The sequence below is a fragment of the Cydia splendana genome, chromosome 1 (genome assembly GCF_910591565.1).
Source record: "Cydia splendana chromosome 1, ilCydSple1.2, whole genome shotgun sequence".
Classification (NCBI taxonomy): Eukaryota; Metazoa; Arthropoda; class Insecta; order Lepidoptera; family Tortricidae; genus Cydia; species Cydia splendana.
Window position 1 is genome coordinate 16,117,328 of NC_085960.1, and position 27,367 is coordinate 16,144,694.

Genomic DNA, 27,367 nt, shown 5'->3' on the forward strand with positions numbered 1-27,367 from the left:
CGGTTGCGTTGTTTCATCACAGAGTTCCTATGGCCACCTCCTGTCTCCATCATCAGATCAGTTCGACAGTACCATATTATTGTATTGTCATCAGAACTACATACAGCTGCCAATTTTCATGACGCTACGATCCTTGGAAGATGGTTAAATTAGTTACCTTAGATTCCATTACATAGTTACATACAGGTCGAGAGTTCCTATGGCCACCTCCTGTCTCCATCATCAGATCAGTTCGACAGTACCATATTATTGTATTGTCATCAGAAGTACATACCGCTGCCAATTGTCATGACGCTACGATCCTTGGAAGATGGTTAAATTAGTTACCTTAGATTCCATTACATAGTTAGTTACATACAGGTCGACCTAATAAAAGCTTGTTAATAAGTTTTTGGCAAAAAGTTCATTTTTGGTACAAGCTTTTATCGCCGACTGTACTTTTTTTTCCACAGGCAACTAATACTCATCGAGACAATTCTAAAAACCCCAAACACAAGTAGGTTTCGTTGTTTTATCACAGAGTTCCTATGGCCACCTCCGGTCTCCATCATCAGATCAGCTCGATGACACCATAATATTGCATTGTCACCCGACTTACGTATGTATGCAAAATTTCAGCTCAATCGAAACCGGGAAGTGGATCAAATTTAACTTGCAAGATTTGATTACACACAGACAGACAGACAGACAGACAGACAGACAGACAGACAACGGTCACGTGAAACTAAATAAAAGCTTGTAAAAACTAGTGGTTTTTATCGAAAATTACAGTTAAGTATCAACAAAAGTAAAAAAAAAAACGCTGTATAGTCTTTATTTAGATATATCTAATGCTTTGATACATGGAGTTTTTAGACTCTAGGTACATCAGGTATACAAAATCAGGAAAATAGGTAGGTGTCTACTACTTGTCTAGTGCAACCTCAGATAATCATAATAAAAACGTATAAAAAAAGAAGAATATTTATAATTGGGGTGCAATCACAATTGCAACTAACTACTGCAAGGTCTTGTATAATTGGTGCAATTATGTGCGCAGGAGCTACTGTGTTAGGGCAGGTTAGTTCGCTAGCTAAGCAAACTAATGCAATTCGCATAAAACAGTGCAATATGTCGTGTGATTTAGATTTACATATGAACATTTTACAAGCTTAGTCCTTTAGTAAAAACTATTGTTCGATGGAGTTTTTATTACTTTGAAAAACCTCCGAGCACATGGTTATTCTATATTCATTGACATTGTTTTTAATAATGCATGATATGGCAGGAGGTTTTTGAATGAGATGGCAGCGATGAGGGAGGATCTACCAGCTGTGTATAATTTATTTGCTAAAACAGGTGGCCCCTACTATACCTATGATTATGATAACGATGATGTCCTAAGGATTTTAAAGTTTTGGAGCATTTTTCAGCAGGTGCATTGCGATAGGACCCTACCACAACGCCAAAAACTGCTTTCGTTCAGCGCTCTAGACCGCTCTAAGCTGTCTATTTTACGATGTCTTTAAAGAACGTGGAAGCTATATTGAAATCAAAGATCTGACTTTTTTGAACCCTTATCGCTGTCACATCCATAGATCTCCTGCCTCGCTAACACCACCCCACGCCCATACTAGCATCGCATGCGCAGGTCATAAACGGGGCGCCGTGTGGAGCGACGACGGAGTCGCGGCGGCGCGGCGCTTCCTCGCCGCCGCCCGCGGCGCCCGAGAAGCGCAAGTGGCCCGCGCAGCCCTACGACGCAGACGAGCCAGCGCGCGCGCCCAGCTCCGACGACGACGACACTAAGGTTTGACGTTTAACAATCACCGCACTGTGTGGCTAACCTGTCAGGGTAATTACACTTGGCTATATTTCCAATATTCATATCCGATCGAGAAACAGACAGTACACAAATACCTGCTCAAATACGTCTAAGTGTATTACCATTACCGATGTCAGAATTTGTTCCCTTATACTTAATGTAAATGACACATAGGATCGGGAGTTCCACGGTCTTGTTTTAATCCTTGCTTATTAAGATTATTTATACTCTTTATTTATTTTAATTCTTAGGCTAGGTGATTTATAATATGAATATAAAAGTAAATTAAAAAAAACACTTACAAAACAATAAAAAATACATATAAACACATTATAAAAAACCTAACCTAGGGTGCCGCTGGCAGCGGGGCTTGGCTTATTATTATTATACTTATTAGTACTTACTTAATTTCTCGAGAACCTCTTACTCTATTAGTTTATGTTTCTACCTATTTCAAAAAGGTCAGTAATGGTTATGTACAACATGTTTATTGAATTTTCTTACTAATCGAATGATCGTATAATAAAATAAAATACGTGATATGTGATGTGACTTCAAGGATTAATAGAATTGTGTAGGTATGATATGAATGACTACATTAAAAGGACACAACAAATAATTTTCATTCAATCTAGATCATTATCTTACCTTTATTGTAATTGTGCCCAAGAATAATGTTTTTGTTTTGTTAATAACTTTCGTGGTCATGAAAGGTCGCTTGAAACAGTTGAAAACTATGTATACTACTGGAGTCGGTCCTTTTGAAACGATTCTCTATTGGCTGTAGGCCAGGTGAATCCAGAACATTTACATCAGAACCCTTCGGTTTTCGAACTGGGTTGCGACAGAAAATAGTATTTTATACAATCGTGATATAATAGAGAACTTTCAGCAGAGTACCGTGTTTAGGCCATGAAACTTGCTGAGTGGCCTAAGTATGGTACGAGATTAAAAGCTTGATTTAGTATACATATATGATATCATTATTGTATACAATACTTTTTCTACTAAAAAACCCTAAATAATTAAACAAAATTAGGTAAGTATGTCAGTAGATAAAAAGGTAGTACAACTTACTTCTTATTCATTAAAAGGAGTGCGTTGATGTTTTTTCTATCCTTTGATTTATTCCCCTTGACCGCGGCGACATGTGATTGGTCGCATTCATTACAGTTGACTAAACCGTTTCGTTAAAAGTCATTATATTTGAGCCCATAATAAAAACTATGCGAGTGCAGTTTGATATACTTATACGAAGTTTTAATTCAACCATTAAAGTCGATGAGTGGTATTGGAACATTGTTCAAAGATATTGTAACCTGGTGTTCCAGGTAGAGACGCCAGTCAGGTTCCGCACGTCGCCGCCGCTGGAGGCGCTGAAGCCGCGGCGCTCAGGCGCGGGCGCGGGTTGCGCGTGTGCGGCGCGTGCGCCCGGCTCGCCGCGGCGGCGCCGGCCCGCGCTGCCGCCGCCCCGCAGGCACCGCCCCGCGCTAGACTTTGATAAGATGCAGCAGGTATATAGATTTCTTACTATTTTATGGAATGAACACCTGAGCAGCCAGAGCTTGCGGGGCGTTCGCCTTTTTGCTTCACCCAAGTAACACACAAGCAAGATAATAGAGTAAAATTATCATCTTATTCAAATTAAGATTGCATAAATTTTGTGTATAAGCGGTGGAAATTACTAAATTCGGAATAAGAAAATATGTGGGCCTAGTGGGGCCTATATACCAATAAATGCTGAATAAATTTTGCATAGTATCGGTTTTCATATTAAAGCTGAATAATACTTATTTCTTACACAGTTAGTCAGACATTATTCAACTTAAAGCATTTGTGGTTACTAAAAGCTGCATAATAGCAGCATTAGCAGCAATCAGCGAACTGCATCGCTGCCATAATTGTGTTTTTAGTTTTAAGATATATTTTGTAATAATATGTATGCTAGTTTTAAGGTATTTATATATGGGCCAATAGTTGCCTGAAAATAAATATTTTCATTTCATTAGCAGCAATTAGCTGTATATATTCTGTGTTGTGAGATATTAAGCAGACAATATTAAGAAAAATGTGATAGTGGCTACTAAATGCTGAAAAGAAGCGTGGGTGGAGACTTTCAACTGTATAAAAGCAGTTGCAGTTTCTGTTTTAATGCTAGTTTTTGAATAAAGGTGGACGCTATTACTGGAAGCTGTAATGAAATCCACATCTTATTTGTTATTCAGTAGCTGCATATATGGGTTAATTATGGCTTTTATAGACATAACGTCGGAATAATAAATACTAAAACAACACTTATACTTAAGTTATAGCGATTTTAGTACACATGTACTATCTTTTCTTGCTAAAAGCTGCAAAATGAACGCAATGAGAAGCGCTATTCAAACTACTGCTTAGTATCAACAAGTGCGCGGTGTAGCTTTATACACGGACAACGGTGCTACTTGAGCCTGATTGCCTTGAGCTTGAGCTTGTTTTTATTTTATTTTAAACGCATCTTGCGTATTTATTCTTTAATCCAATCATTATTAAAAAAATCTAGGTTTCGTTTTCTTAACAATTCTCTTCGATTGGTTATTTTACGCAAGATGCATTGTCGTTTTAATTACGTAAAACAATTGCTAGCTACCATCGTAAACACTGTTAACTGACCATTTGCATACCTTACTGCAACGAGATAAGGTTTACCAATGGCCATTTAACGTTGTTGCTAGTTGGCAAACAAGGTATCAAATGCTAGTTATTGATATTGTTGCATTAAAAACTTGTAGACTGGACTGGGTATATGAAAAATAAAATAATCACCTCCATTATAGTGTAAATAACATTATTTGCGGTATTTGACGTCTGTCACTCACAACAGCAATACTACGTAAAATGTTTTGCACATCGAAATCACAAAGGAAAACAACTGCACTGCGAACGTTTACGTTCTACGTCTTTTTTTTTTAATTTTAGGGTTGGCCGGACACCACCGTTATGAATCGGTAGTCGTCTAAGTAAATCGATATGAATTTTTAATTTTTCTTTTAATAAAAATAAGGAAAAGGTGGATAATTAACTGTAAATATGGATATATTTATCGTCACTTAACAGACAACAAATTTGAAACAGAAATAACATAAATAAACTTTAAAATAGATCCCCAGTTAGTTTCAATTTTGACAATGGGTTCGACCAACTCGGTCAGTGTATTAAATACACCGACCGACCGGTAGCTTGCGGGAAAACCATATAATTCTAGCTTTATTTAAATCTCAAATAAAAATTCATTATACGTCACAATTCGATACCTCAGTCTACGTGCCATCCAATCGTAATCGCTTGCTGTGACAATCGATTTGCGTTAGTTACATCTCTATATACGTCAGTCATAATGTGTCAAATACCGCAAATAATGTTATTTACACTATAAAATATAGCGAAATCGATTCTCCTGTCGATTTTGGACAGACTGTTTTTAGGTTTCAAGTGGGTCTACTCATACCCATCCCACACTATACTCGTACTCATACCTAAACAATACTGCCCATACCAAACTATATTTGTACTCATACCCGTGATATACCCGCTACTAATATATCCGCACCTTCGCACCTATACCATACTCATATTCATACCATACTCGTAACCATACCATACTCATACTATACACATCTTCGTACTCACGTCGTACATCTTTGCGTGTACCTTTACCTACTACATATTTGTCGGAACTGATAACGGAAAAAATTACTGTGTAATCTGCCGTGCCCCCAGATTTATCATATAACTTAAATATTATATCGCGTTTATAATATTAGTAGGCAGTAGGATTGAATATTGCCCGTGTTACATATAATGTTTCTCATCAAACTAGTGAGGATCTATGTGTTTTATTCTATTTGTGTATAGAACCCTAATAGGCTTTAAGATTGAGAAAAAAATTACTATTATACTGATGTTATTGTTCTAAAACCAATATTATCTAACATGTAGCTTAGTAACGCGAATAATGTGGATGCTTATTCAGATATTTAGCACAAAAATAGCTGTGGCAGCAGCTTATATTCAGCACAGTCGGACGCCATTACGGTTGCTCATATTCTAACCTCTACAATTAAATAGGAATTTAAAATGAACTGAAAAACCCATTTTTATTCATTTATAAAACTAGTTTTATCGTAGCATAACTTGTTAAAGTACATTTTCTATCATTAAAACATCTATACACCGCAAAAAAATTACAAATTTAAAAGTGGAGTAGTAAATTTTCTATATTTACTTTTTAAACAGTGCATTATTTACGCGGCGCTTTAAAATTTTAAATAAAATGTATATATATATATATATATATATATATATATATATATATATATATATATATATATATTACAGTAAAGTCGCATGCGCAATGAAATTGAAGTTATGTAAACATCAAATCAATATATGGGTGATGTCCTTTTTATTTTGTATTCACTTCAGAAACTACACTTTGACACGAGTTCACAAATTAAAATGGAAGACAAATCATTGATTTAACACACAAATATCTGAATATATTTTCTGTAAAAATGCACTTTTGAACCAAAAGCTTCATAACGTGTGAATAACTGATTCATTGTCTACAAAGCTGGATAACTTTGGTTTAAAAGCGGTATAGAAGCTTTTGACAGCCTCTATACAAGTGTTATTCAGGGATTCAATGTGTGGACACACACTTATACAGCTATTACATTACTGTTATTCAGTTGTAAGCTGCCCACGACTGCCCACTTTGTGCCCAAACCTTCTGTATAACGTATGTAACAGCGCTGTTACCGACGATATACAGCTTATTCGGCTTACAGTAAGGCATGCTCTATTATTCAAACAATATTCAGCTACTTTTGTGTTACTTGGGCAGTGGCTTGGACCATCTGGCTTACCTTAGTGATCATTTTGCCTAAATAATTAGTATCTCAAAACTCCGGGTGTCTGGCAAGTTCGGCCGCAATCCGAACAAAAACCTCAAAAATCCGGACATAGAGTAGTATTCACACGTCACCACGTGAATTGTCTGCTGAAATTTAATGAATTACCTGCGTAAGTAATTTTTACCCTTTTGACGAAATTTGGCAAAGATAACAAAGATCGCTCACAAAGCCAATGTAAAGACGTTGCTTGAATGTGAAACATACGCTACCTGCCTTTCTAATAACGTCACTGTCACTAACCGAGCGCCTCGTACAAACCACAACCAGGACTAGTGCGATAACTTCTTACGAATAATCTTTACGGATCTTAAGGCCAAGTTACGCTTCGAGGCGACATGTTTTGTGAATATAGCTTGCTCGCACAGTATGCCGGTCACGTCTACAGCCCACGTGCACGTACGAGACACGACACAACATATGTGTGTACGCGATACAAATAAACAGGCATGGACGTCTTGGCATTCATCATAAACTGAAGCTATGGAGAAAATATCGTAAGAACATATTTGTAAGATGATTTCTTCTATCTAGATACAAGTATTTGTGACAGGTATATAATATCAATAACAACATCGTAGAATATAAAATAAAATTTTGCACATAAAATAAATTCTACTAAATAATTCAACACGTTTTCATGCAGTGTAAATGTTACATTCGGATGTTGAAAGCAGCAGCGTTGTTTTTGCAGTGTCTTGATTGCTGTGTCGATTGGAACGTTAAATTTTTTACTTAAAAAACAAAAAAACCGTCAACCGGGACATGCTATAAGGGGGTATTGCGTCAGGGGGAGGGGATGGGACACTAGTGTGTGTAAAGCACCATACCCAGAGGTATCATACTACATAAATTCATTGAATGCTGGCTATAATTTGTCTTCCCCATACATTAGAACATCATCAGGCTATAGTAGTCCACTCCTGGACATAGCCCTCCCCTAAAGAGCGCCATAGCGCCCTGTCTTCAGCTTGCCGCATCCAGCATCTGATGATGATGATGATACATTAGAACATAACTTGACCGAATCACAAGAAAACTTTGTTATTTTGGGCTTTAGGTAATGGTTTCTAAACGCATTTTGTAAATAAAATATCTGATTAGATTGGCGAGGAATCCTCACCTGCCAGTCTCCCTGAAATATATTAGATATCCGTCGTAATTCAGTTTAACGCCTGTTTGGTAACTCGATCAAATTCATCACGCGCGTTACGTTAATCGCGCCGGTAACTTCGTTTGAATAACTCGCAATATTACCACGAGGAAAACACCTTTATTATTATATACGTAAAACTGGGTCAAAAGCGACGTAATTCCATTTTATGGGGTGGTAATTCACTTTGTCGACTTACCTATAATAAACTTAACCTAATATCGGTTTGTCTAATTTAGGACACATTACACATGAGTACGGAAGAATAGTAATTTAATTCAGGTAAATAGAACCAGCTAAGTGCAAATCGGACTTGTGCTCCAAAGGTTCCGTACGCAGATATATCACAATTTTATAATTTTTTTTTAAACAGGTTTATTTTTGTCTCGATACAAATGTCTAAATATTTTTTTATCATGTGCTACTCGTACAATCAGCTGCAGGGAAAAGGTACCCCCCCTGCATAGAAGTTTGTATGCAAAGGTGCTAAGCCAGTAGTTTTGCTGACTGTACACCAATTTATGTCTTTAGACGCCATAGGAATTATTAGGAACTTGTGTGTGCTTGTCCGATATGTGTAAATTTTCCGCAAGTTTTTTTTGAAAAATTAATTTATGCCTGGACATTCAATTCATACTATCACAGTGCACAATGGCGGTGGAAGGTGTCGGTATGCATTGAACTATTATATTGTCCAAGGCTTCAGTACTAATATTTTTGACGGCGACTGTACTTGAACGCTATTACCCTTGAACTCCAATTACAATCGGCCGCACGTAGATCTGGTCGTGGATCTCGGGCAATTTGTCGTGTCGTGTCTGATTGCCATCAGCGCCGCTATCTGGTATTTAATTGAGTTTTATTTGCGGCTGAATTTGGTTTGCTGCGGCAGGGCTGACTCGTCTGTTCCGAGTTATAGCGATTAGCCCTTTGCGAAGTAGTCACGGTACTCACGGTAGTACCCAGATTTGATACACTAGTTAGGAATAGGAACTCTTTAACTTAGTAGGACTACATCAATAATATAGTGATGGAATAGGGTCTCTATTGGTTCCCATAAATTTTTTGTTCCGATTTTTTCAGTCCATAACGTTTTCCATCATAATTTTTATTAGTCATATTGTCAATAGTCATAAATTTTAACAATATAAATTGCAGTTCCGATTTTTGCAGGTCATTATTATTGTTAGTCATAAAAGTTGTTACTCATAATATTCAAAGTCCAGAAGGTATACCATTACATAATGTTGAAGGCAATAAACTTGCTTATAATAATCGTTGTAAGGTCTTTTATCGCAGGTTATAATGATAAGTAGGGGCTCTATTGCATTCCCTAAATTTTAAGTTCCGATTTGTTTACACCATAACATTTTCCATCATAATTTTTATTAGTGATATTGTCAATAGTTATAAAATTAAGCAATACAAATTGCATGCTTGCCTACCTACCTGGGGATTATTTTTTATTTGGCTTACTGATTTCCCCTCCATTTCTTACTTTTTATGTAGTTTATTAAGCCATTTCGTCCCGCCAACGAGTCGACGGAGCCCCGCTTCGCGGGGCTCCTATTTCCGCTCTGAGGGACACAAGATAACTAACGAACCTACCTGAGGAAACAGATTTTTTATTGTTTGGCTTACTGATTTCCCCGCCATTTCTTATTTTTCATGTAGCTTATTAAGCCATTTCGTCCCGCCAACGAGTCGACGGAGCCCCGCTTCGCGGGGCTCCTATTTCCGCTCTGAGGGACACAAGGTAACTAACGAACCTACCTGAGGAAACAGATTTCTTATGTTTGGCTTACTGATTTCCCCGTCATTTCTTATTTTTCATGTACCTTATTAAGCCATTTTGTCCCGCCAACGAGTCGACGGAGCCCCACTTCGCGGGGCTCCTATTTCCGCTCTGAGGGACACAAGGTAACTAACGAACCTACCTGAGGAAACAGATTTTTTATTGTTTGGCTTACTGATTTCCCCGCCATTTCTTATTTTTCATGTAGCTTATTAAGCCATTTCGTCCCGCCAACGAGTCGACGGAGCCCCGCTTCGCGGGGCTCCTATTTCCGTTCTGAGGGACACGGTAACTAACAAACCTACCTGAGGAAACAGATTTCTTTTTTCTTTATATGAAGGATGTTATTGATTTGGTTTCTTAGACGTAATTCACTTTAGTCATTAAAAATGGGGATCCCTTTGTTTGACATAATTATTGAAAGTCATAATGTTTAATATTATAGCTCGTAAATATTAGAATATTAGAGGATATCATTTTCTGACTGTCGATAATTTGAAACAGTAAGTTTATGGGAAACAAAGGGATGACATTAAAACGATATGATTAACGACCATTAGTCCGATAAAATATATGCCTTAAAATATTTCTGAATAATTATTGATATACCTTTGAATGTTATACTCATCAATTTTATAACTTTTGTGATTATAGCTTTTAATATTATAGATGTTTAACATTAGAACTATGAAACGTTATACTTAACAAAAATTATGACTTTTGATGATTATGTCCATAAATTATATGGATATCAATTTCTGACTATCGAAATTCGAAACAATAAGTTTATGGGAAACAAAGGGATCCCGATGGAATAGTAGCACAAAACTTAATTACTCGTAGTGTAAGTAAGGGAATAGACGTCCGAGTGCTAGACACTTTCCTAGTACATGTCATCTTGAAAGTAAATTTAAAGCTTACGTCATTAGCAACGTGTTAGCAACTGACCGTCATTGATATTTTATAATCATCAATAATTCAATATCCTAAATTCGGGCAACTGCAGATGAAGGTTGGAAAATATGCATACAAATAGTACAGAAATTAGAAATCTGCAATACAAGGCGCCTAGTTACCACGAACGTTGCAAATACCTACAATTTCTTAGATTTATATCCAAAGCTACATACTATTTTATTACTCATGTCAGATGCTCAGATGAATTAGGTAGTACTATGCGGGAGACACGACGTTACGTATTTTTGTAAAGCGGTAATCGCCTCGTCAGCGTTGCAATAGCCGGCATGATGTTTATTTTGGTTTTACGCGAGTCGTGCCGTGTGCGATGCACATGCGCCAGCGCTTCCCACGACTGCACGTCGTGGTCTCGGCCGCTGATGTTGCTATACTAGCAGGCCATAAACCAACTGAGGACCGGGTTCATATTTGTCACTATTTTTCTTGATAATATATTGCTATAGTACGCATAATTAGCCGCTGGCCAAACTGAGGAACACATTCATATCACGATCTCGCGATTGAAACGAGTTTCGAGTGTGACTGAGAAGTCTTACGACCCCGTTCGTTAGTTTGCTTTGAGGATAGTAACATTAGTTAACATAGTTTTATTCTCTTCTTTCCATAATGCTTAGTGTGTTACTAACCACACTAAGCATACGATACAAAGTTCGGGAACCTCTGAACTAGGCAGAGGAAGATTACAAAGCGACAAAAATAAAATAGTGTTGCAAGTAGCAATATGTGCAACGCATCTTATGGCTGTTGGGGCATTAAAGTTCATGACTAGCGACAACAGACAAGAAAACGATAACCAAGACGGCGCACCCCTCATTAGGCGGGGATCTCATAAGCGTTTATGTGAAATCGCTGGATGTGGTTGCTAGGATGGTTCTTTGAGGCAATCGATGGGGCAGACCTGAGGGCCTACTACCGCCAAAGTTGATAATCGAATATGCAAAGTGACCAGCCTATAACGAATATTCGTTTTTCGCGGTAGGTTCTCTGGCTTGTTCACTGTTCATGACTCATGAGTGTACGCCTGTGATTGCTAGAGATATCTATGTATTTGAATATGACTGTTTTACAAGCAAGGTTTTATCCGTTGTATTCGATCAACATGCTAAGCTTGCAGTTACCATTACGTCTTAATATAAATTCAGTATTCTATGTACGGTAAGTAGGATGCGTGGGCGGATGGTTTATGCACTAGTGTTAGCTTATCAAATGAAACCAAGGCAAACAAGTGCGCATGCCGTGCGTTAAGACTTGCGCTTCAGATAAGGATTCGAAGTAATCCCCTTCCGCGTGATAAGTTTTATCGCTGAGGTCCCTGGCCTCTCCTGTATTTTTTGCAGCTAGAATTAAACTAGTAGTTCGCCCGAACTGAGAACTCGTGGTTCGCCAAAAAGATGGATCAATTAAATGCACCTACTTAGTCGGCAAAGGATCGAAAACCACGTGCGATTTCTTGCAAGGTCTGTGGAGCCCTTAACTGATAGATTTAAGTTATAGTGCGACATAAAATAGTAGAAATGAAATAAAATGAAACTAATAAAAACATTTCATACTAAATTGTTTTGATGTTTAAACATTTTACGTCAAAAATGTGTTACGTAGAAACTGGCGCCCTCAATTATTTTCTACTATTTTATGTCGCACTGATGTACCATAGAGATTAAAATAAACTGTCTCTGTGGTAAGCCGTGATCTTTCTTATCAAATGTCAAATACATACGTATTGGCATTTGTTATTTTATTTCGTTTACATCTTGCTATTTATTTTAAAATCGCAAATAAAAAACAATATATAAATGTCTAAACCGAGCGCTTTCATTTTATACCAAACCCGACTATACTCTCTTCCAAATAAGATGACCAGAATAGCAAGACCCCTCACTAATAGCTTTTTGGCCTTCTAGCTCCATAAGGTCCATAACCACTTGATCAAGTCTTCTCATAATTTAATGACTAAAATATAATGCCATCATCTACACGTTTACCCGATTTCATTTAAATTAGAACAATTTTACTTAAATTACTGTCCATCGAACTATGCTCTGAAAGTTCAGCTTAAAAACATCGAAATGCCGGCCGTGTGTCCCAAGTTGAATATAAAAACTTCACTTCGCTTCGCTCGCTCGTTCGATAAAACGTAACATAAGGTCACTACACTTATAGGTTATACATATAAGTACATACCTATGTCTTCAAACTGTATATGTAGTAAGTACAGTCACCTGCAATAATATGATACGACCTTATTTGTAGAGCCATAAGAGCGGGTCACATAATTTTGCGGCCTTGGAGAATAACATATACATATATGATTGCAGGTGACTGTACATAAAAAAGACGACCCTTAATATGATCACTCCAGGAGATAGATATAAATTCCGTGGCGCCTACAAATACAGTGAACATTTTCATATAAATTTGAGGTTTATAGTGTTGTTGCCAAATATGTCTGCAGACTTTAATTGTTACCTTTTCGGAACTTTTTGATGAAGCAGGGTATTGTGGTAGTTTGTATCATGTGGACTATCTATTACGCCCTTGCGAAAATCACTCGTCTAAACTTCCCACTCTAAGCACGTACCATAAAAATCCGCGCGTCTCAATGACTCTTCCGGCCCATTGAGCAGTCCTCAATGGACCGCATTCCTTGCGCGCGCAGACTGAGTCGGCCCACTCCTGCCCCTATATGGCTAGCAGTGGACTGAGAACTTGATGCATTACGCTTTTTGCGCTAGCCTCTTGGCTTGTTTTTGCAGGATTTGATCTGTAGAAATTGTTTAGGAGTGGTTAATATGCCGGGTTTTTCTTATTTAAGGCACCACTAATGTGATACATGGATACCCGTTGAGTTGTTTGGTGTAAGAATGGTCATTTTATTAATGGCGTATCAGTTTGCTTTTATAAATACTTGATAGCAAATGGACACAGCAAATGGAATTGTGTCTTTCACGGCTGAACATTCTAAATTTGTGTTCAATGACCGGTCTGGCCTAGTGGGTAGTGACCCTGCCTGCGAAGCCGATGGTCCTGGGTTCGAATCCCAGTAAGGGCATTTATTTGTGTGATGAGCACTAATATTTGTTCCTGAGTCATGGGTGTTTTCTATGTATATAAGTATGTAGGTATTTATCTATATAAGTATGTATATCGTCGCCTAGCACCCATAGTACAAGCTTTGCTTAGTTTGGGGCTAGGTTGATCTGTGTAAGATGTCCCCAATATTTATTTATTTAATATGTAGTATTATGTAGGTAGGTACATTTATAGACCGACCGCTTAAATGAGTCCTCGCCTGCGCAGTACGGGGGCGACGGGGTAGGACGACTAAAGGCCTGTGCACACCGGCTTGCGTGTGCGTGACGTGCACGTGCGCGTGCGCTACAATGTTGGAGCCGCACACATCACGCAAGCGGTGTGTCGTCTCTCACAAGGATCTGTATACTACAACGCCGCACGCGCACGTGCACGTCACGCACACGCAGCCGGTGTGCACAGGCCTCAAGGGCGGCGGCGAAGGTGAGGACGCCGTACGCCTGCCGCCCGCACCTTTCCCGCCACCCTTAGTCGTCCTACCCCGTCGCCCCCGTACCGCGCAGGCGAGGACTCATTTAAGCGGTCGGTCTATAGTCAGTTCGTGTCTTGTCTAACAGCAGATTTCAATCAAATAGCTTTCGTCGAACGCGGCTGTTATTTTATTATGGATACTTATATTATATTACTTACTGACTACAATAACGATAGGATTAGGGTGACTGCTATAGCCTTCTAAGGCCCAGCCATACAAATAAAAAAATCCATAATTTGCCACTGAAATTTGAACCTTTAGTGCAGGAAATAGAGTTGATTTTGGTTTGGTGGGTTTGGTTTGGTTTGGTGAGAGTAGCCGATAACTATAGCAGTCACCCTATATAAGTAATTATAAATGAATAAAGGTATGATTGATAGTATTTATTTGTTTGTTACAGCTTAAGGTGGGCGGCGTGCGCTCTTGGCGCGGCGTGGGCTCCCACGCGCATGCTCACGCGCATGGCGGCGAGCTTTCCGTCTTCTGCTGGTGATAGCGCGCAGGTAACTATTATATCGAAACTATTTATCACTAACATTCTTATATCTATTTAGTTCATAATATTTTGCCAATTTATACTCAAGAATACTGATTAAAGTTTTTTTATACCGAATTTGTGCTTCTTGAACCCCCGAGGCACATTTAGATGCACACGTTAGCTATAACTATAATGGTTCCTTTGTTAGTCACTTTTGTTTAGAAGTGATACATTTATGTTCAAATATTAAATTGCCAGTCTCGGATCAACGTCAGCGCTTATTTAAAAATAAAACGATACATCGCTCCTTGAGAAACACAGTGTCATTAAGGCGCTCTTATACTCGAGTTTTACGTTTTCAAGGGGGTGAAGCAGACGCGTGGTAGAACGGGTAGGCGGGCGCCCCGCGCGGCGCACCGCACCATTCCCGCGCAACACGTCTACGTCCTTATTCTGACGACATCGGTATTCTGAATTGTCAGTTCCGGGATTTTAAGTTCGGCAATTAATATTGAATAAGATTTATTAGTAAATTCGAATTTTGATGAGTACTTAATGAAATTAAAAACCGGACAAGCGCGAGTCTTACTAATAGGGTTCCGTTTTACCCTTTGGGTAGGGAACCCTAAAAATGGTAGGTAAGACGGTGAGGTCGGTGAGTGTACCTAAATGATTATTAATTATATACAATATGAGTGTATACTTGACTGGTCATGTTGTTGTAAAAATCGATTTCGACTGGCAAAACATATTATTTTTTGGCAACCGGATTTTTTAACCCAATTAGACCCCGCTGAATCCGAAATTGCCGGTTGCTTGATCGAATTCTTGACTGGAAGTGAGATAGTTGATATTAAAGGTCCCTTTTTTTAGTTTTTCGTAAATAACTCTTAAACGGTGGCGCATAGCAAAAATTTTCTCAAACATAAGTAATCTGCATAAAATTGCCTACAAGAAAGATTCCGTACAATTTTTCGCTAGGATCAATATTCAAAGAGATATTAAGGCGGGAAAGTTAATTATAATCACTTTTCGAAGGTCTCTTTTTATTGTTTTTCGTAAATAACTCGTAAACGGTGGCCAATATAAAAAAAATTGTTAAACGTTAATAATCGACACAACATTTTCAATAAAAAAAGATTTAGTACATTTTTAGCAGGGATCAATATTTAAAAAGACAATAAAGAGGGAAAATTAATTATAATAAATTCTAAGGTTCCTTGTTTTTATTTTTTCGTTAATAATTTGAAAAGTATGACTCATAGCAAAAACAAATTTCACACAAATAATAAACATAAAATTTCCTACAAGAAACATGTAGAACACTTTTCGCTAGGATCAATATTTAAAAAGACAAAGCATCCGGTAAGTCAATTATAATCAATTTTAAAGTCCCTTTTTAGTTTTTTGTAAATAACTCGTAAACGGTGTCTCATAGCAAAATAGGTTTTTATGAATAAATAATCTCCATAAAACATCTGAACACTTTTCTCTAGGATCAATATTTAAAACGATATTAAAGGAAGAAAGTTAATCACAATCAGTTCACAGGTCGCTTTTTTTTCGTAAATAACTCGAAAACGGTGCCCCCGTTGCAAAAAAATATTATATATAAATATTGAACATAAAATTGTCCACAAAAAAGGTTTTGTACACTTTTTCGCTACGATCAATATTTAATGAGGTATTAAAGGGGGTAAGTTAATTATAATCAATTTCCAGGTCCCTATTTTAAGTTTTTCGTAAATGACTCGTAAACGGTGGCCCATAGCAAAATAGGTTCTTAATGTTAATTAACCCCCCTTGGCTAAAAAGTGGCCTCCATGTTTAAAATTCATTTGTTTACGTAAGATGTCCGTCTTTGGGTCACGAATTTACATGTGTGTACCAAATTTCAACTTAATTGGTCCAGTACTTTTGAAGAAAATGGGCTGTGACAGACGGACAGACAGACAGACAGTCGCACGAGTGATCCTATAAGGGTTCCGTTTTTTCCTTTTGAGGTACGGGACCCTAAAAAGTAAAAAAAGTGACATGTGAATTGATTGTAATGAACTTTCTTCCTTTAATATCGTTTTAAATATTGATCCTAGAGAAAAGTGTTCAGATATTTTTTGCAGGAAATTTTATGTAGATTATTTATTCATAAAAACATATTTTGCTATGGGACACCGTTTACGAGTTATTTACAAAAAACTAAAAAGGGACTTTAAAATTGATTGTAATTAACTTACCGGCTGCTTTGTCTTTTTAAATATTGATCCTAGCGAAAAGTGTTCTACATGTTTCTTGTAGGAAATTTTATGTTTATTATTTATGTGTACGATTTGTTTTTGCTATATGTCATACTTTTAAAATTATTAACGAAAAAATAAAACCAAGGAACCTTAGAATTTATTATAATTAACTTTCCCTCTTTATTATCGTTTTAAATATTGATCCCTGCTAAAAATGTACTGAATCTTTTTTATTGAAAATTTTGTGTAGATTATTAGTTCATTTTTGTTATATTGGCCACCGTTAACGAGTTATTTACGAAAAACTAAAAAAAGGGACCTTTAATATCACATATCTCACTTCCAGTCAAGAATTCGATCAAGCAACCGGCAAATTCGGATTCAGCGGGGTCTAATTAGGTTAAAAAACCCGGTTGCCAAAAAGTAATATGTTTTGCCAGTAGAAATCGATTTTTACAAAAATGTGACCAGTCTAAATTATTCAATTTGATTAATTTTATAGCCTTTTAAAATATGTTTACACAATTTATCAATCGTGACTGAATTCCGGATTGGTTAGATGGGTGTGTGCCTTTGCTGCCCAACTTGTTATAAAATGACAATATGACGGACGAATGTCTGAAATGTCACCGTATTTAAGAATTATTTTGCTTTTCTTCGTAAGTATGTTGAAAAACATTGTGTGTATAACATATTTGCATATTTATACGGTGATTACCCATTTTATGTAACGTCCGCTAAACTAGCACAGGTCCGACGCTGACAGTGGTCACGGGCGTACTGGCGTGAGGAATAGGCGCAAGGTATTGCCGTGTAGGATGTAATTTAGTAGGCAAAATGTTGAATTCATCAAATGATGAATGAAAAAATTAACGTATCGATAAAAGGACAAGCAATAATGAAGATTTACTTAAAAGCTATCGACTGAAGTAAGTTTCATATACATTTTCGTCCTAGTACTTCTAACATAAGGAAATAAAGACAGTGTTAGGCATGTTTTCAACTTAAGATTCTATCGAGAAAATAATGAGCCGTCGTGTTTCTGACAAGCAATAACGTAGTTCAAGGACTGAAGTTATACATACTAGAAAAGAATGCGTGAAATCCTTGTAAAAGTCTGTAAATATGGTGACAAAAAAGTGCATTTTACTACACACCGCGCCTTAAGCGAAAAACGTGTTTTTTGGGTACAGAGCTTTAAAATTTTCGAAATCTTCAAACGTCTAAAACTACCGTACTAGAGATAAAAGAAAGAGTTTTTTGCTATATTTTGTTAGATTTTAAACTAATCTTGTGAGTCATTTGAGTAAACTGTGTTTTTTTTGTTTAATTTCTAAGATAATTCAATTAAAAGAAAATTGTAATGTCACTATTCCGTTTAGTTTTGCTTAATGTCACATGACGACTTCGCAATATTGATTCAATTTATGGAACAGTGACACTATATCCAGTTATTTGATATAACTTAACGTTTATTTCAAAGAAAAAGCGCAAATAGAATCATTTTACATGGATGTTAATTAATATTTACTAAAGTAAGCGACTTTCAGTCTTAAAAAATTAGCAAATAAGACTAGTTTATCTTTAAAACTAGAGTATTCTTAGCTTGTTTTGTTTGGCTATATTTTTACGATCAAAAATTACCAAAGTAAATAAACAAAGGGGAGGATAATAATTGGGGGATGCGATGTAAGGGGCCCGAATGTCATGTAACGGACCCCAGACCAGCCTCTCCTGCACGTGGTCACTCTGTGGAATACCAAACAAGCCTCTGGCGATCCACCAACCCGCACTGAACCAGCATGGTGGGCTTATGGCCCAATCTCATTTGACATGTACGACTCCTCGTTACGGCGCTAAGTACCCTGTAAAAGTGGTGCTAAGAATCCCCGGGCGGAAGATACCCACGTCATCATCATCCTGCTAGGCCTTGTTCTCATTTACTTGGGGTCGGCTTTCCCTGTTCTTTTCCTCCATTCTGCACGATTGAGTGCAACGTCGGCGTCTATATTGAGGTCTTTCAGGTTTCGCTGAACCGTCGTCAGCCAGGTGGCAGGAGGTCTTCGACGTCCTCGCTTCGTCGTTGAAATAATGAGCGCTACCTTAACCATGTAGTCTACAGGACGCCTCTGTACATGACCGTACCACCTCAGACGTTTTTCCGTTAGCTTTTCTGTTATTGGCGCTACTTTGAAACTACCCGGCGGAAGATACCCACACGCTTTGTCGTCAAAAAGAAGTGGCAGGACAACATTGTCGGATTATCAAATTACTCCGACAAGGTGGCTGTGTTGACGTTAAGCATATCCCAAATCCCAAAGCTATATACCTACCTTAACCGCAATCAAAGCCTACGCATCAACATCTACACATTGCGATGATAAGATTGAAGAGTATTACGAGATTATGACCCTCTAAATAAATCTACTGATGAAAAGCAGGAAACATGGACCATTGTCCTTGGTGAAGTCAGATCAAGCACACATACATAGTTGGACCACATATGGCCTTGGCAGCAGAAACGACCGTAGTTCTAGGTCTATTCCATTTACCTTTGGTCGAAACATGAACGTAGATAAATAATTCCTTCTTTCTCAAAAAAAACTTCAAAGTCGCTGGACCTGGACTTCACCTGGCGCAATATCACACACGAAATTGACTACTTATATAATAATATTTTCATCTGACAAAAGTTTAATTAGATATTTATTTATGTAGGTATTAGGTACATCAATAGGTTTAAATTTAGTTCCGATCACAGACCCGTGAGAGCAAAAATAAAGTTTAAGACTTAAATCCACCTTAAGCAATTAATTCATAAATAGGCAAAACACCTAAACAGAAACACACTCTTATTTGTAACCACGATCAGTTTAACTTAGAATTACGAAGTAATTTTGACACCTTACAAGGAGAGATACCACAAATACACATTCAGAAGTTCAAATTCAAAATAACAACATTATAAATACTTTAGAAACAGCCAGTAGCAAAATTAAACCAACCCGGAAAAACAACAAAAAACTCACAAGCGACACATTACGTTATACTCCAGTAAAGATACGCTTACGTTAAACATTAATTAGTAATAGGCAATTTTTTTTTTATTCCTGTTCTTTAGATCATTTTAAGATACTTTATTTTCGAATCCAAAAAACTTTCTGTCCGGAAGTAGGTAAAAAAAAATAGTTAAAAAAAAGAGCCGTTCTTGTTTGTTAAAAATAGTAATAGTATTTTTAGTTCGTAAACGTGACGAAAATAATATTTATAATGAGTCGACAATGGAATCAGTCAAAATATTAACACGGAAAATAACTAATTCAATAAATGGCGGGGCCTCACGGATATACGTCGTAACTTGATATAAAAAAAAAGTAATAATTAGGTCTTTGATTGAATTACCATAAAACTACCTCATTAAGCTATTTATCCGAGAATCCGACATCAATATGATTTGTAACACTTGTATATATATTTACGCCTTAAACATGCTAGAAAAAATGGTTATAGATATAATTTCTTGCAGACTTTGTTCTGATAACGTTCAAATTGATATTCAATACATAATCACACAAAAATATGGTCAATGTAATAAATATGTGCATTTTATCAAATTCGCTAAATGAAACTACCAAATTTGAACTCTTTGCGCTAATGCTAAGGATTACATTTCCTTGCGGCGCGCGGGGACAGTTTCAATGCGGGCGGTGGCGGGAGTTCGTGCCAAGGACGCGTGGATAGTATGTAGGTAAGTATGTACTTACCTACAAGTTGCTACAAGTGACAGGCCAATTCGAACGTGCGCGGGCGTCTCGCTCGCACCAAATATTTGTGCGGCCAAGTCTGAGCAAAATGAACGCGCGCGTGAATGATAGCTGATTAAAAATAACTGATATCATATCCAATATTATTGGTTGATGTTCAAATTATATTCGTAATTATATACGTCAATTATGACCCACTACAAAAATAAAAATTGCGCATGACTATCTATCGTTCTTATTTAATTTCAGAATGGCATAGTGTGGAGTGGCATTATAAAAGGAATACTTATTATCGTAGTCATTTGACAGTTTTGGTGACACTTTCACATTCTGTCACAGCGAAGTGTGTAGGCCCACTCTTTAATTTGATATTAACGTCTATCCAACAACTTTGTCAGTAGAAACAGGCGCGAAATTCAAATTTTCTATGAGACAATAACCCTTCGCGCCTAAGCGTCTGTAGACTTTTTTTTTCAACAAACGTATTATATTGACTATTTCGTGCTCTTTCAATTCATAGTTTACGTTCCATAATAAGTATAACATAGTAAGTTCCATAATAAGTATAACATAGTATAATAAGAGTCGACGTGAAATATATGTTTACACTTTTGCACCTTACTCCTTTGCAATAAGGCGAAAAGTACGGCTTTAAAATGACAGCGTTTTACACAAAAATAAAACGCTAATTAAATAACTTACCATATTCGGAACCTAAGAATAAATAATATTGAGAGTGGCAACACTGTCGTAGGGGGCTATTCATAAATTTAAGTCATTTCAAATTTGGGGGGTGGGGGGGGGGGGGGTCTGGACATCGGATGATGGTAGCATGACGCAGGTGGAAACGGTGTCATTCGAAGCATGATTTTTTGATGATTTTATGGGGGGGGGGGCGACAAAAATCGTCAAAAATAGATGACGTCATGTATGGACAGCCCCTAGGTCGTATTGTCTTTTTCTAGCATATACCTCCCTCTCTACCCCACACTCCTACCACACAGGCAGGTTGCTTTGTCAGTTATACACGACAAATTTTCAAGTCATTGTCTCAATATTATACATATTTGCACCATGCAGGATTAAAAATTTAGGTTCCGAATAGAGATGCACCGGATATTCGGTTACTATCCGGTATCCTATCTCGCCCTTATTTTAATATCCGGACGGATACCGGATACTAAAATAAGGGTACTAAATAACTATGCTTGATATCGGAATATAATCGTACTCGATTATTATTTTAAAACAATTTAAACGTTCCATTCACTAGCTCGCGCACTAATTTCGTACCTAGTGATAGACCTATATACCGCGCGAAAGTTCATTACGAAACAGGCCAAAACTTCCACAATGCGCACCTGAAAAACCTGAATATTTCCGCCGGCCGAATATTCGGCGGCTGAATACTGAATATTCGGCCTATGGTCAGGCCGTACCTCCCGTATCCTGTATGCGGCCAAACAACTATCCGTTGCATCTGTAGTTCCGAATATGATAAGTTATTTAATTAGCGTTTTATTTTTGTGTAAATGCTGTCATTAAACAGCTGTACCGATATTCGGAACCTAAGAATAATATTGAAACATGTTTGTTATCGCCTGGTGGTGGGAAGACGCCAAACCAATGTGATTATACATGTCCTATGATATACTTATTATGTGTATGTAATATAATTATATTATGAGTGTTTAATTAATAATGTAGTACGTACACCCTTTATTGTAACACCTGTGAGGAGAATTTGATAGGTACATTTTGTAAAATTAACATTTATTGTATTTATTTATTAATTCAAATAACAAATTGCACCTTACAGCTAATGCCAAAGCAGCACAATTTGGAACACATTAACAACATAAAGCATTTTTAACATTATTTATAACAATACAATATACAGCTAAGACACATGTATTCATTATGGTATGCTACTCTTAGGCATCTCTCTTTCTAATATCCTCTTGCACTTTCACATCATTATTCCGGATCGTTTTTATTTGCTAGATAATTTAACGGACAACTATAGTACATTGTAGGAGAGGACGGAAAACCGCTAAAAGATGGACGAGTGAGTTTGAGGGCCGACACGTTGGTGGAGGCCCTCGAATAATACGACTCCATCTTTAGCGTTTCCGGCCGAGGCATTACATAGTGCTTTTCACGACTACTGCGAGGAAATAAGGAAACATTTGGATAACTATAAGTACTAGCCCGCGATTTCTCTGGTAGCAAATTACTAGCCACTGCCTGTGCTGTCTCTTGAATTTCGGTAGGCGTCAGCGTAAGAATATCATTTTCTTCACTAGAAGAACTCATTTTTATAGCGAGCGTAGATACGTGTTTCTTATATTTTATAGTACTATCCAATTCAGTGAGAATTTTCCGATCCCGCCTTTTTTCTTTTTTATCACATTTAAGAGGCGTTTTTATGTTGTTTGCTTCAAACGGACTCTAAACTTAGAAGCGTTTTTGCTAAAAAAACCACAAACAGCTACAAAAGTAAAAAACGCCTTAAACGTGAATCGAATGAACTGACTGAATGAATGAATAGTTTAACATTTCGTTTTTTTTAAACAAGAAATTGGTCCTATAAATAACCTAAATTTATTTTTGAAGGAAAAAGTTGCGCCAAAAAAGACCTTTTATTGATTTTTATGTTTTAAATTATACTCATTGCTGTAGCGAACTGTCACCAATGACAGATGATGATAATAATGAAACATTGTACACTCGCGTGCAAAAGTATTGCATCACTTTGCATTTTTTCGTCCGCATCCAATATATTTGTAAACTGGTTAATTTCTCTAAATTATTTTAATGTAATCATGTTCCTTGAAGTTTTAGCTTTACGAAAAGTAAAAAAACATGGAAATCGGCCCAGTATTTTTCAAATTATCGGCATTTTCCCGATTTGTGAGCGGTTTCACGTTATCACGCGCACGAGTTGCGTTACCCTTGACCCTTATAAAACGGGGGTAGAGAAGGGGTTGTTATCAGTCACTTATCAGAAGTCGATCGTTACATATCTCCGCGTATTTTCCCGTGAAAGAGACCTGGAAAAATGGAAACCACTGAAGCTGAAGTCCGCCAAATCATCCAGCCCCTGCAAGCGGGGCGTAGCCAACGTTCAGTAGCTGCCGAGCTGAATTTAAGCCAATCTGCAGTTTGCAGAGTTTACCAGAGGTTCCAGGGGACTGGATCCTTTACTTCAAGACCAAGAAGCGGCCGCAGTGTACATCAGAGAGGGACGACCGCTTCTTTGTCACAACATCTCTCCGAGATCGACACCAGACCAGCATTGCCATCCAGCAGCGTCTGCGTGAGGTACGAGGAGTGGCTGCCAGTGAGTAGACAATAAGAAGAAGACTTAAGAAAGCGAACTTGACACCCAGGAGGCCCGCAGCGGTGCCCAGATTGCTGGCGCGACACCGTACAGCCTAAAGAGAGTTTACTGAAAATCACAAGGACTGGACCATTGAGCAATGAACCCCAGTTCTCTTCTTGAAAGAGTGCAGAATGTGTTTGAATGGATGTGACCGAAAAGGAAGAGTCTACAGAAGGCCAGAAGAACAGTTCGCTCAATGTTTCTTCTCCGAAAGGGTCGCCTATGGCGGTGGATCCGTAATGTTCTGGGGCGGCATTTCCTACGACGGGCGGACAGAACTGGTTTTCGTGCCTGGCGGGGGCCGTGACAGTGGATTGACCGCTGCCAAGTACATCACTGATATCCTGGAGGAACATGTTGTTCCTTATGCCGGTATTTTTGATGAGGTGTTCATCCTAATGCAGGATAATGTCCCGTGTCATACCGCTAGGGCCACCGCAGCCTACCTTCTCGAAGTGGGCATCGACACAATGGACTGGCCAGCGATGAGCCCGGACCTTAACCCCATTGAACACGTGTGGGACTACCTAAAAAGGAGGGTTCGAAAGCGGAATCCTGCCCTGGTCAATGTTGAGGAGTTGAAGGGAGCCTTGCTGGAGGAGTGGGACGCTATTCCTCATGATCACATTAGAAAATTAATTACGTCTATGAAAAACCACTTGGTTTGTGAAAGGAAGGCCTCCTCCTCCGTAGGTGGCAATACCAAGTATTAATTTAATAATAATAAACGACATTGTATTAAAAAAATGACTTTTATTCTCAAGTTTCCGGATTTATTTTTGGAGCATTATGCGACTACTTTCAGTTTTATGATTTTTTATAGTCTTCAGAATCTTCAGATTCGAAATTTCATTGAATTTACCATTTTTCTAATGCGTTACATTATAAGCTTTCAGTTGATACCAACATTTTCAGAATCGGGTATAGAATTACAAAGATATTGGGTGCGGACGAAAAAATGCAAAGTGATGCAATACTTTTGCACGCGAACACTCGCACTACACAGTAGTGGTGGTTCAAGTGCTACAGCTATTGCCTACTTTCCAGCTTGGTTTTAGACCATCTATTGCCACATTTCCGAACAGTGGCGTGAAAAATTTAATTATTTATTTCACACCAGCTCGGAAAGGCTTACTTTGCACTTCAAAGACTGAGAGCAAAGTTTCATTTTATTCACAAGTGAGGCAAAGGAATCAAATGCAAATTTTGAGTTGTTTTCTTATGTTTGCTGGTAGAATTGACTTTTAAATCATAAATATTTAATAAAATTCATTTGTATTTGATTTTGTATGATATTTTTACATTTAATATTTGCTTCGGGTTGGTGTGGTGAAACATTTTGTGTTTCACTTGGGGCAAATTTTGTTTAACCCTCGTGCTTTGAAACCCTCGCAACGCTCAAGATTCCATGTTTCGAATGTTTTACTTGCTCAAGTATCAATATTAGCACGAGCGGTTAAACAACAACTTTGCCCCCTTGTAAAATAAATAACTATTTCAATATAGTCAGCTAAACTGAGGTACAAATTCAAAAACTCACCAGCAGTTTAGCTTCACGACCTTCCAGATGGAAAAACAGCATGCCAATGACTTGAAAATTTGCCTTGTATAACTGACAAAGCAACCTGCCTGTGTGGTGGGAGTGTAGGAGCGAGGGACGTATATGCTAGAAAAGGGCAATACGACCTACGATAGTGTTGCCACTCTCAATTAGAAATGCAATGGATAGTTGTTTGGTCGGATACCGGATATTCGGCCCGACCGTCGGCCAAATATCCGACCGCCGAATCTTCGGCCGGCGGAACAATAAAAAAAATAAAAAATCATTTATTTCAGACCTTGGTTCATACACTTACAACAAAAAACTAATTAACTACAAACTAAATTTAACAATACCTACATTTCGGTTTTTAGGTGCGCATTGTGCAGGTTTTAACCTGTTTCGTGGTGAACATTGGCGCGGACTCATTTCTATGTTCGAAATGAGTAGGTACCTACGCGTGCAAGTGAGTGGATGTTTAAATTGTTTTGAAATAATAAACGAGTAATGTACAATATGACCGTGACTGTTTCTTAAATCCAATTTGTTTACTCTGAAATCAAGCAAAGTTACTATCCGGTATCCGGCCGGGTATATTATTCTGAGGTTCCAAATATCGGTACAGTTGTTTAATTGTTGCTTAATTTGGAGATTGACCCCAATTTCATTTCTGATCAAATCGGTCGATTTGATCATCCCGTCTGGACTTCACTTAACAGCCGTAACACATTACCGCGCCGTTCAGGGTCACGGTGCGCCAAACCATAGCCTGATGTCATGTAGGTATGTATAATGTACTTAGTCCAAAATTATGTTATTTACTAATTATGTTATTTATATGCATTAAACGTTAAATCTGAACCAATTCGATTACTATTCTATAGTGAAACACATTCAGCTTGACTAGAAAAAGCGCGGCAAATTTAAAACATGTATAGCGTTAGGTTTCAATAGCGCTCAGAGACCTGACTTTTATCTCGATATCGTAATTTTCTAGCGACAAATCCATTATCTATACAAAACTGTCGCAAAAATGTTATCGCTTGTATATCGTGGTACAGGATAGGATGGAGCCATATACTTTACTACTTGCTTGCAAGTATCGTAATTAAACAGTGCTAAGTAGTTAAATACGCGCAATGTATTTTTATGTCATAAATAATGTATTTATTTAATGTTAATTTAGTATTAATTATAGTATGTATATTGTTTTATCCACAAATATGAATAATTGTAGTTAACTTACCAATAAAACATAATTTATACGGCCACAAATAAAATATTAAATGCTTCTAAAGTCTGTTTGGTTATTTCTACATGGAAACGAAGTCATTTCAAATTATAAAAACATTAACTGAACACCTTATTGCCGCCTGCAGTCACCGCTCGCCGCTCAGCTATCCGCTGTCGTTAATACCACGGCCTTACGTTTTATGACACTGAGTCGCGTCAGGGGAGCGACACGGTTCGGTGCGCTTGCGTTCAGTCGAGTTTTGGAATATTACTGCAAATTTTTGTTGTTTGTTAATTTGTTGGTTATTGTTGTTTGTTAATTTGTTGGTTGTGGTGTCGACTTTTATTGCCCTAGTCGCCAAATGATGTTACTAGTGAAATTTTAACCTACACCACACGGTAAAAATAAGTTTAACAATAATTACTTAATTAAAAATCGAATAAAAACGGTATTTCTAATGCATAACTTATATTTTTTGCTATTCA

At 37.6% G+C, this 27,367-nt stretch overlaps 1 protein-coding gene across 2 annotated transcripts in view; it reads left to right on the plus strand.

The window, feature by feature from the left end:
• LOC134791065 (uncharacterized) overlaps positions 1 to 27,367 on the plus strand; it is an 84,562-nt gene that overhangs the window by 52,267 nt on the left and 4,928 nt on the right. For both annotated transcript variants that reach the window (XM_063762105.1, XM_063762099.1), the window contains 3 exons: positions 1,631 to 1,789; positions 3,136 to 3,318; positions 14,645 to 14,747. In XM_063762105.1, the coding sequence (XP_063618175.1) occupies positions 1,631 to 1,789; positions 3,136 to 3,318; positions 14,645 to 14,737 (435 nt within the window). In that variant the 3' untranslated portion in view covers positions 14,738 to 14,747. The remainder of the gene's footprint in view (positions 1 to 1,630; positions 1,790 to 3,135; positions 3,319 to 14,644; positions 14,748 to 27,367) is intronic.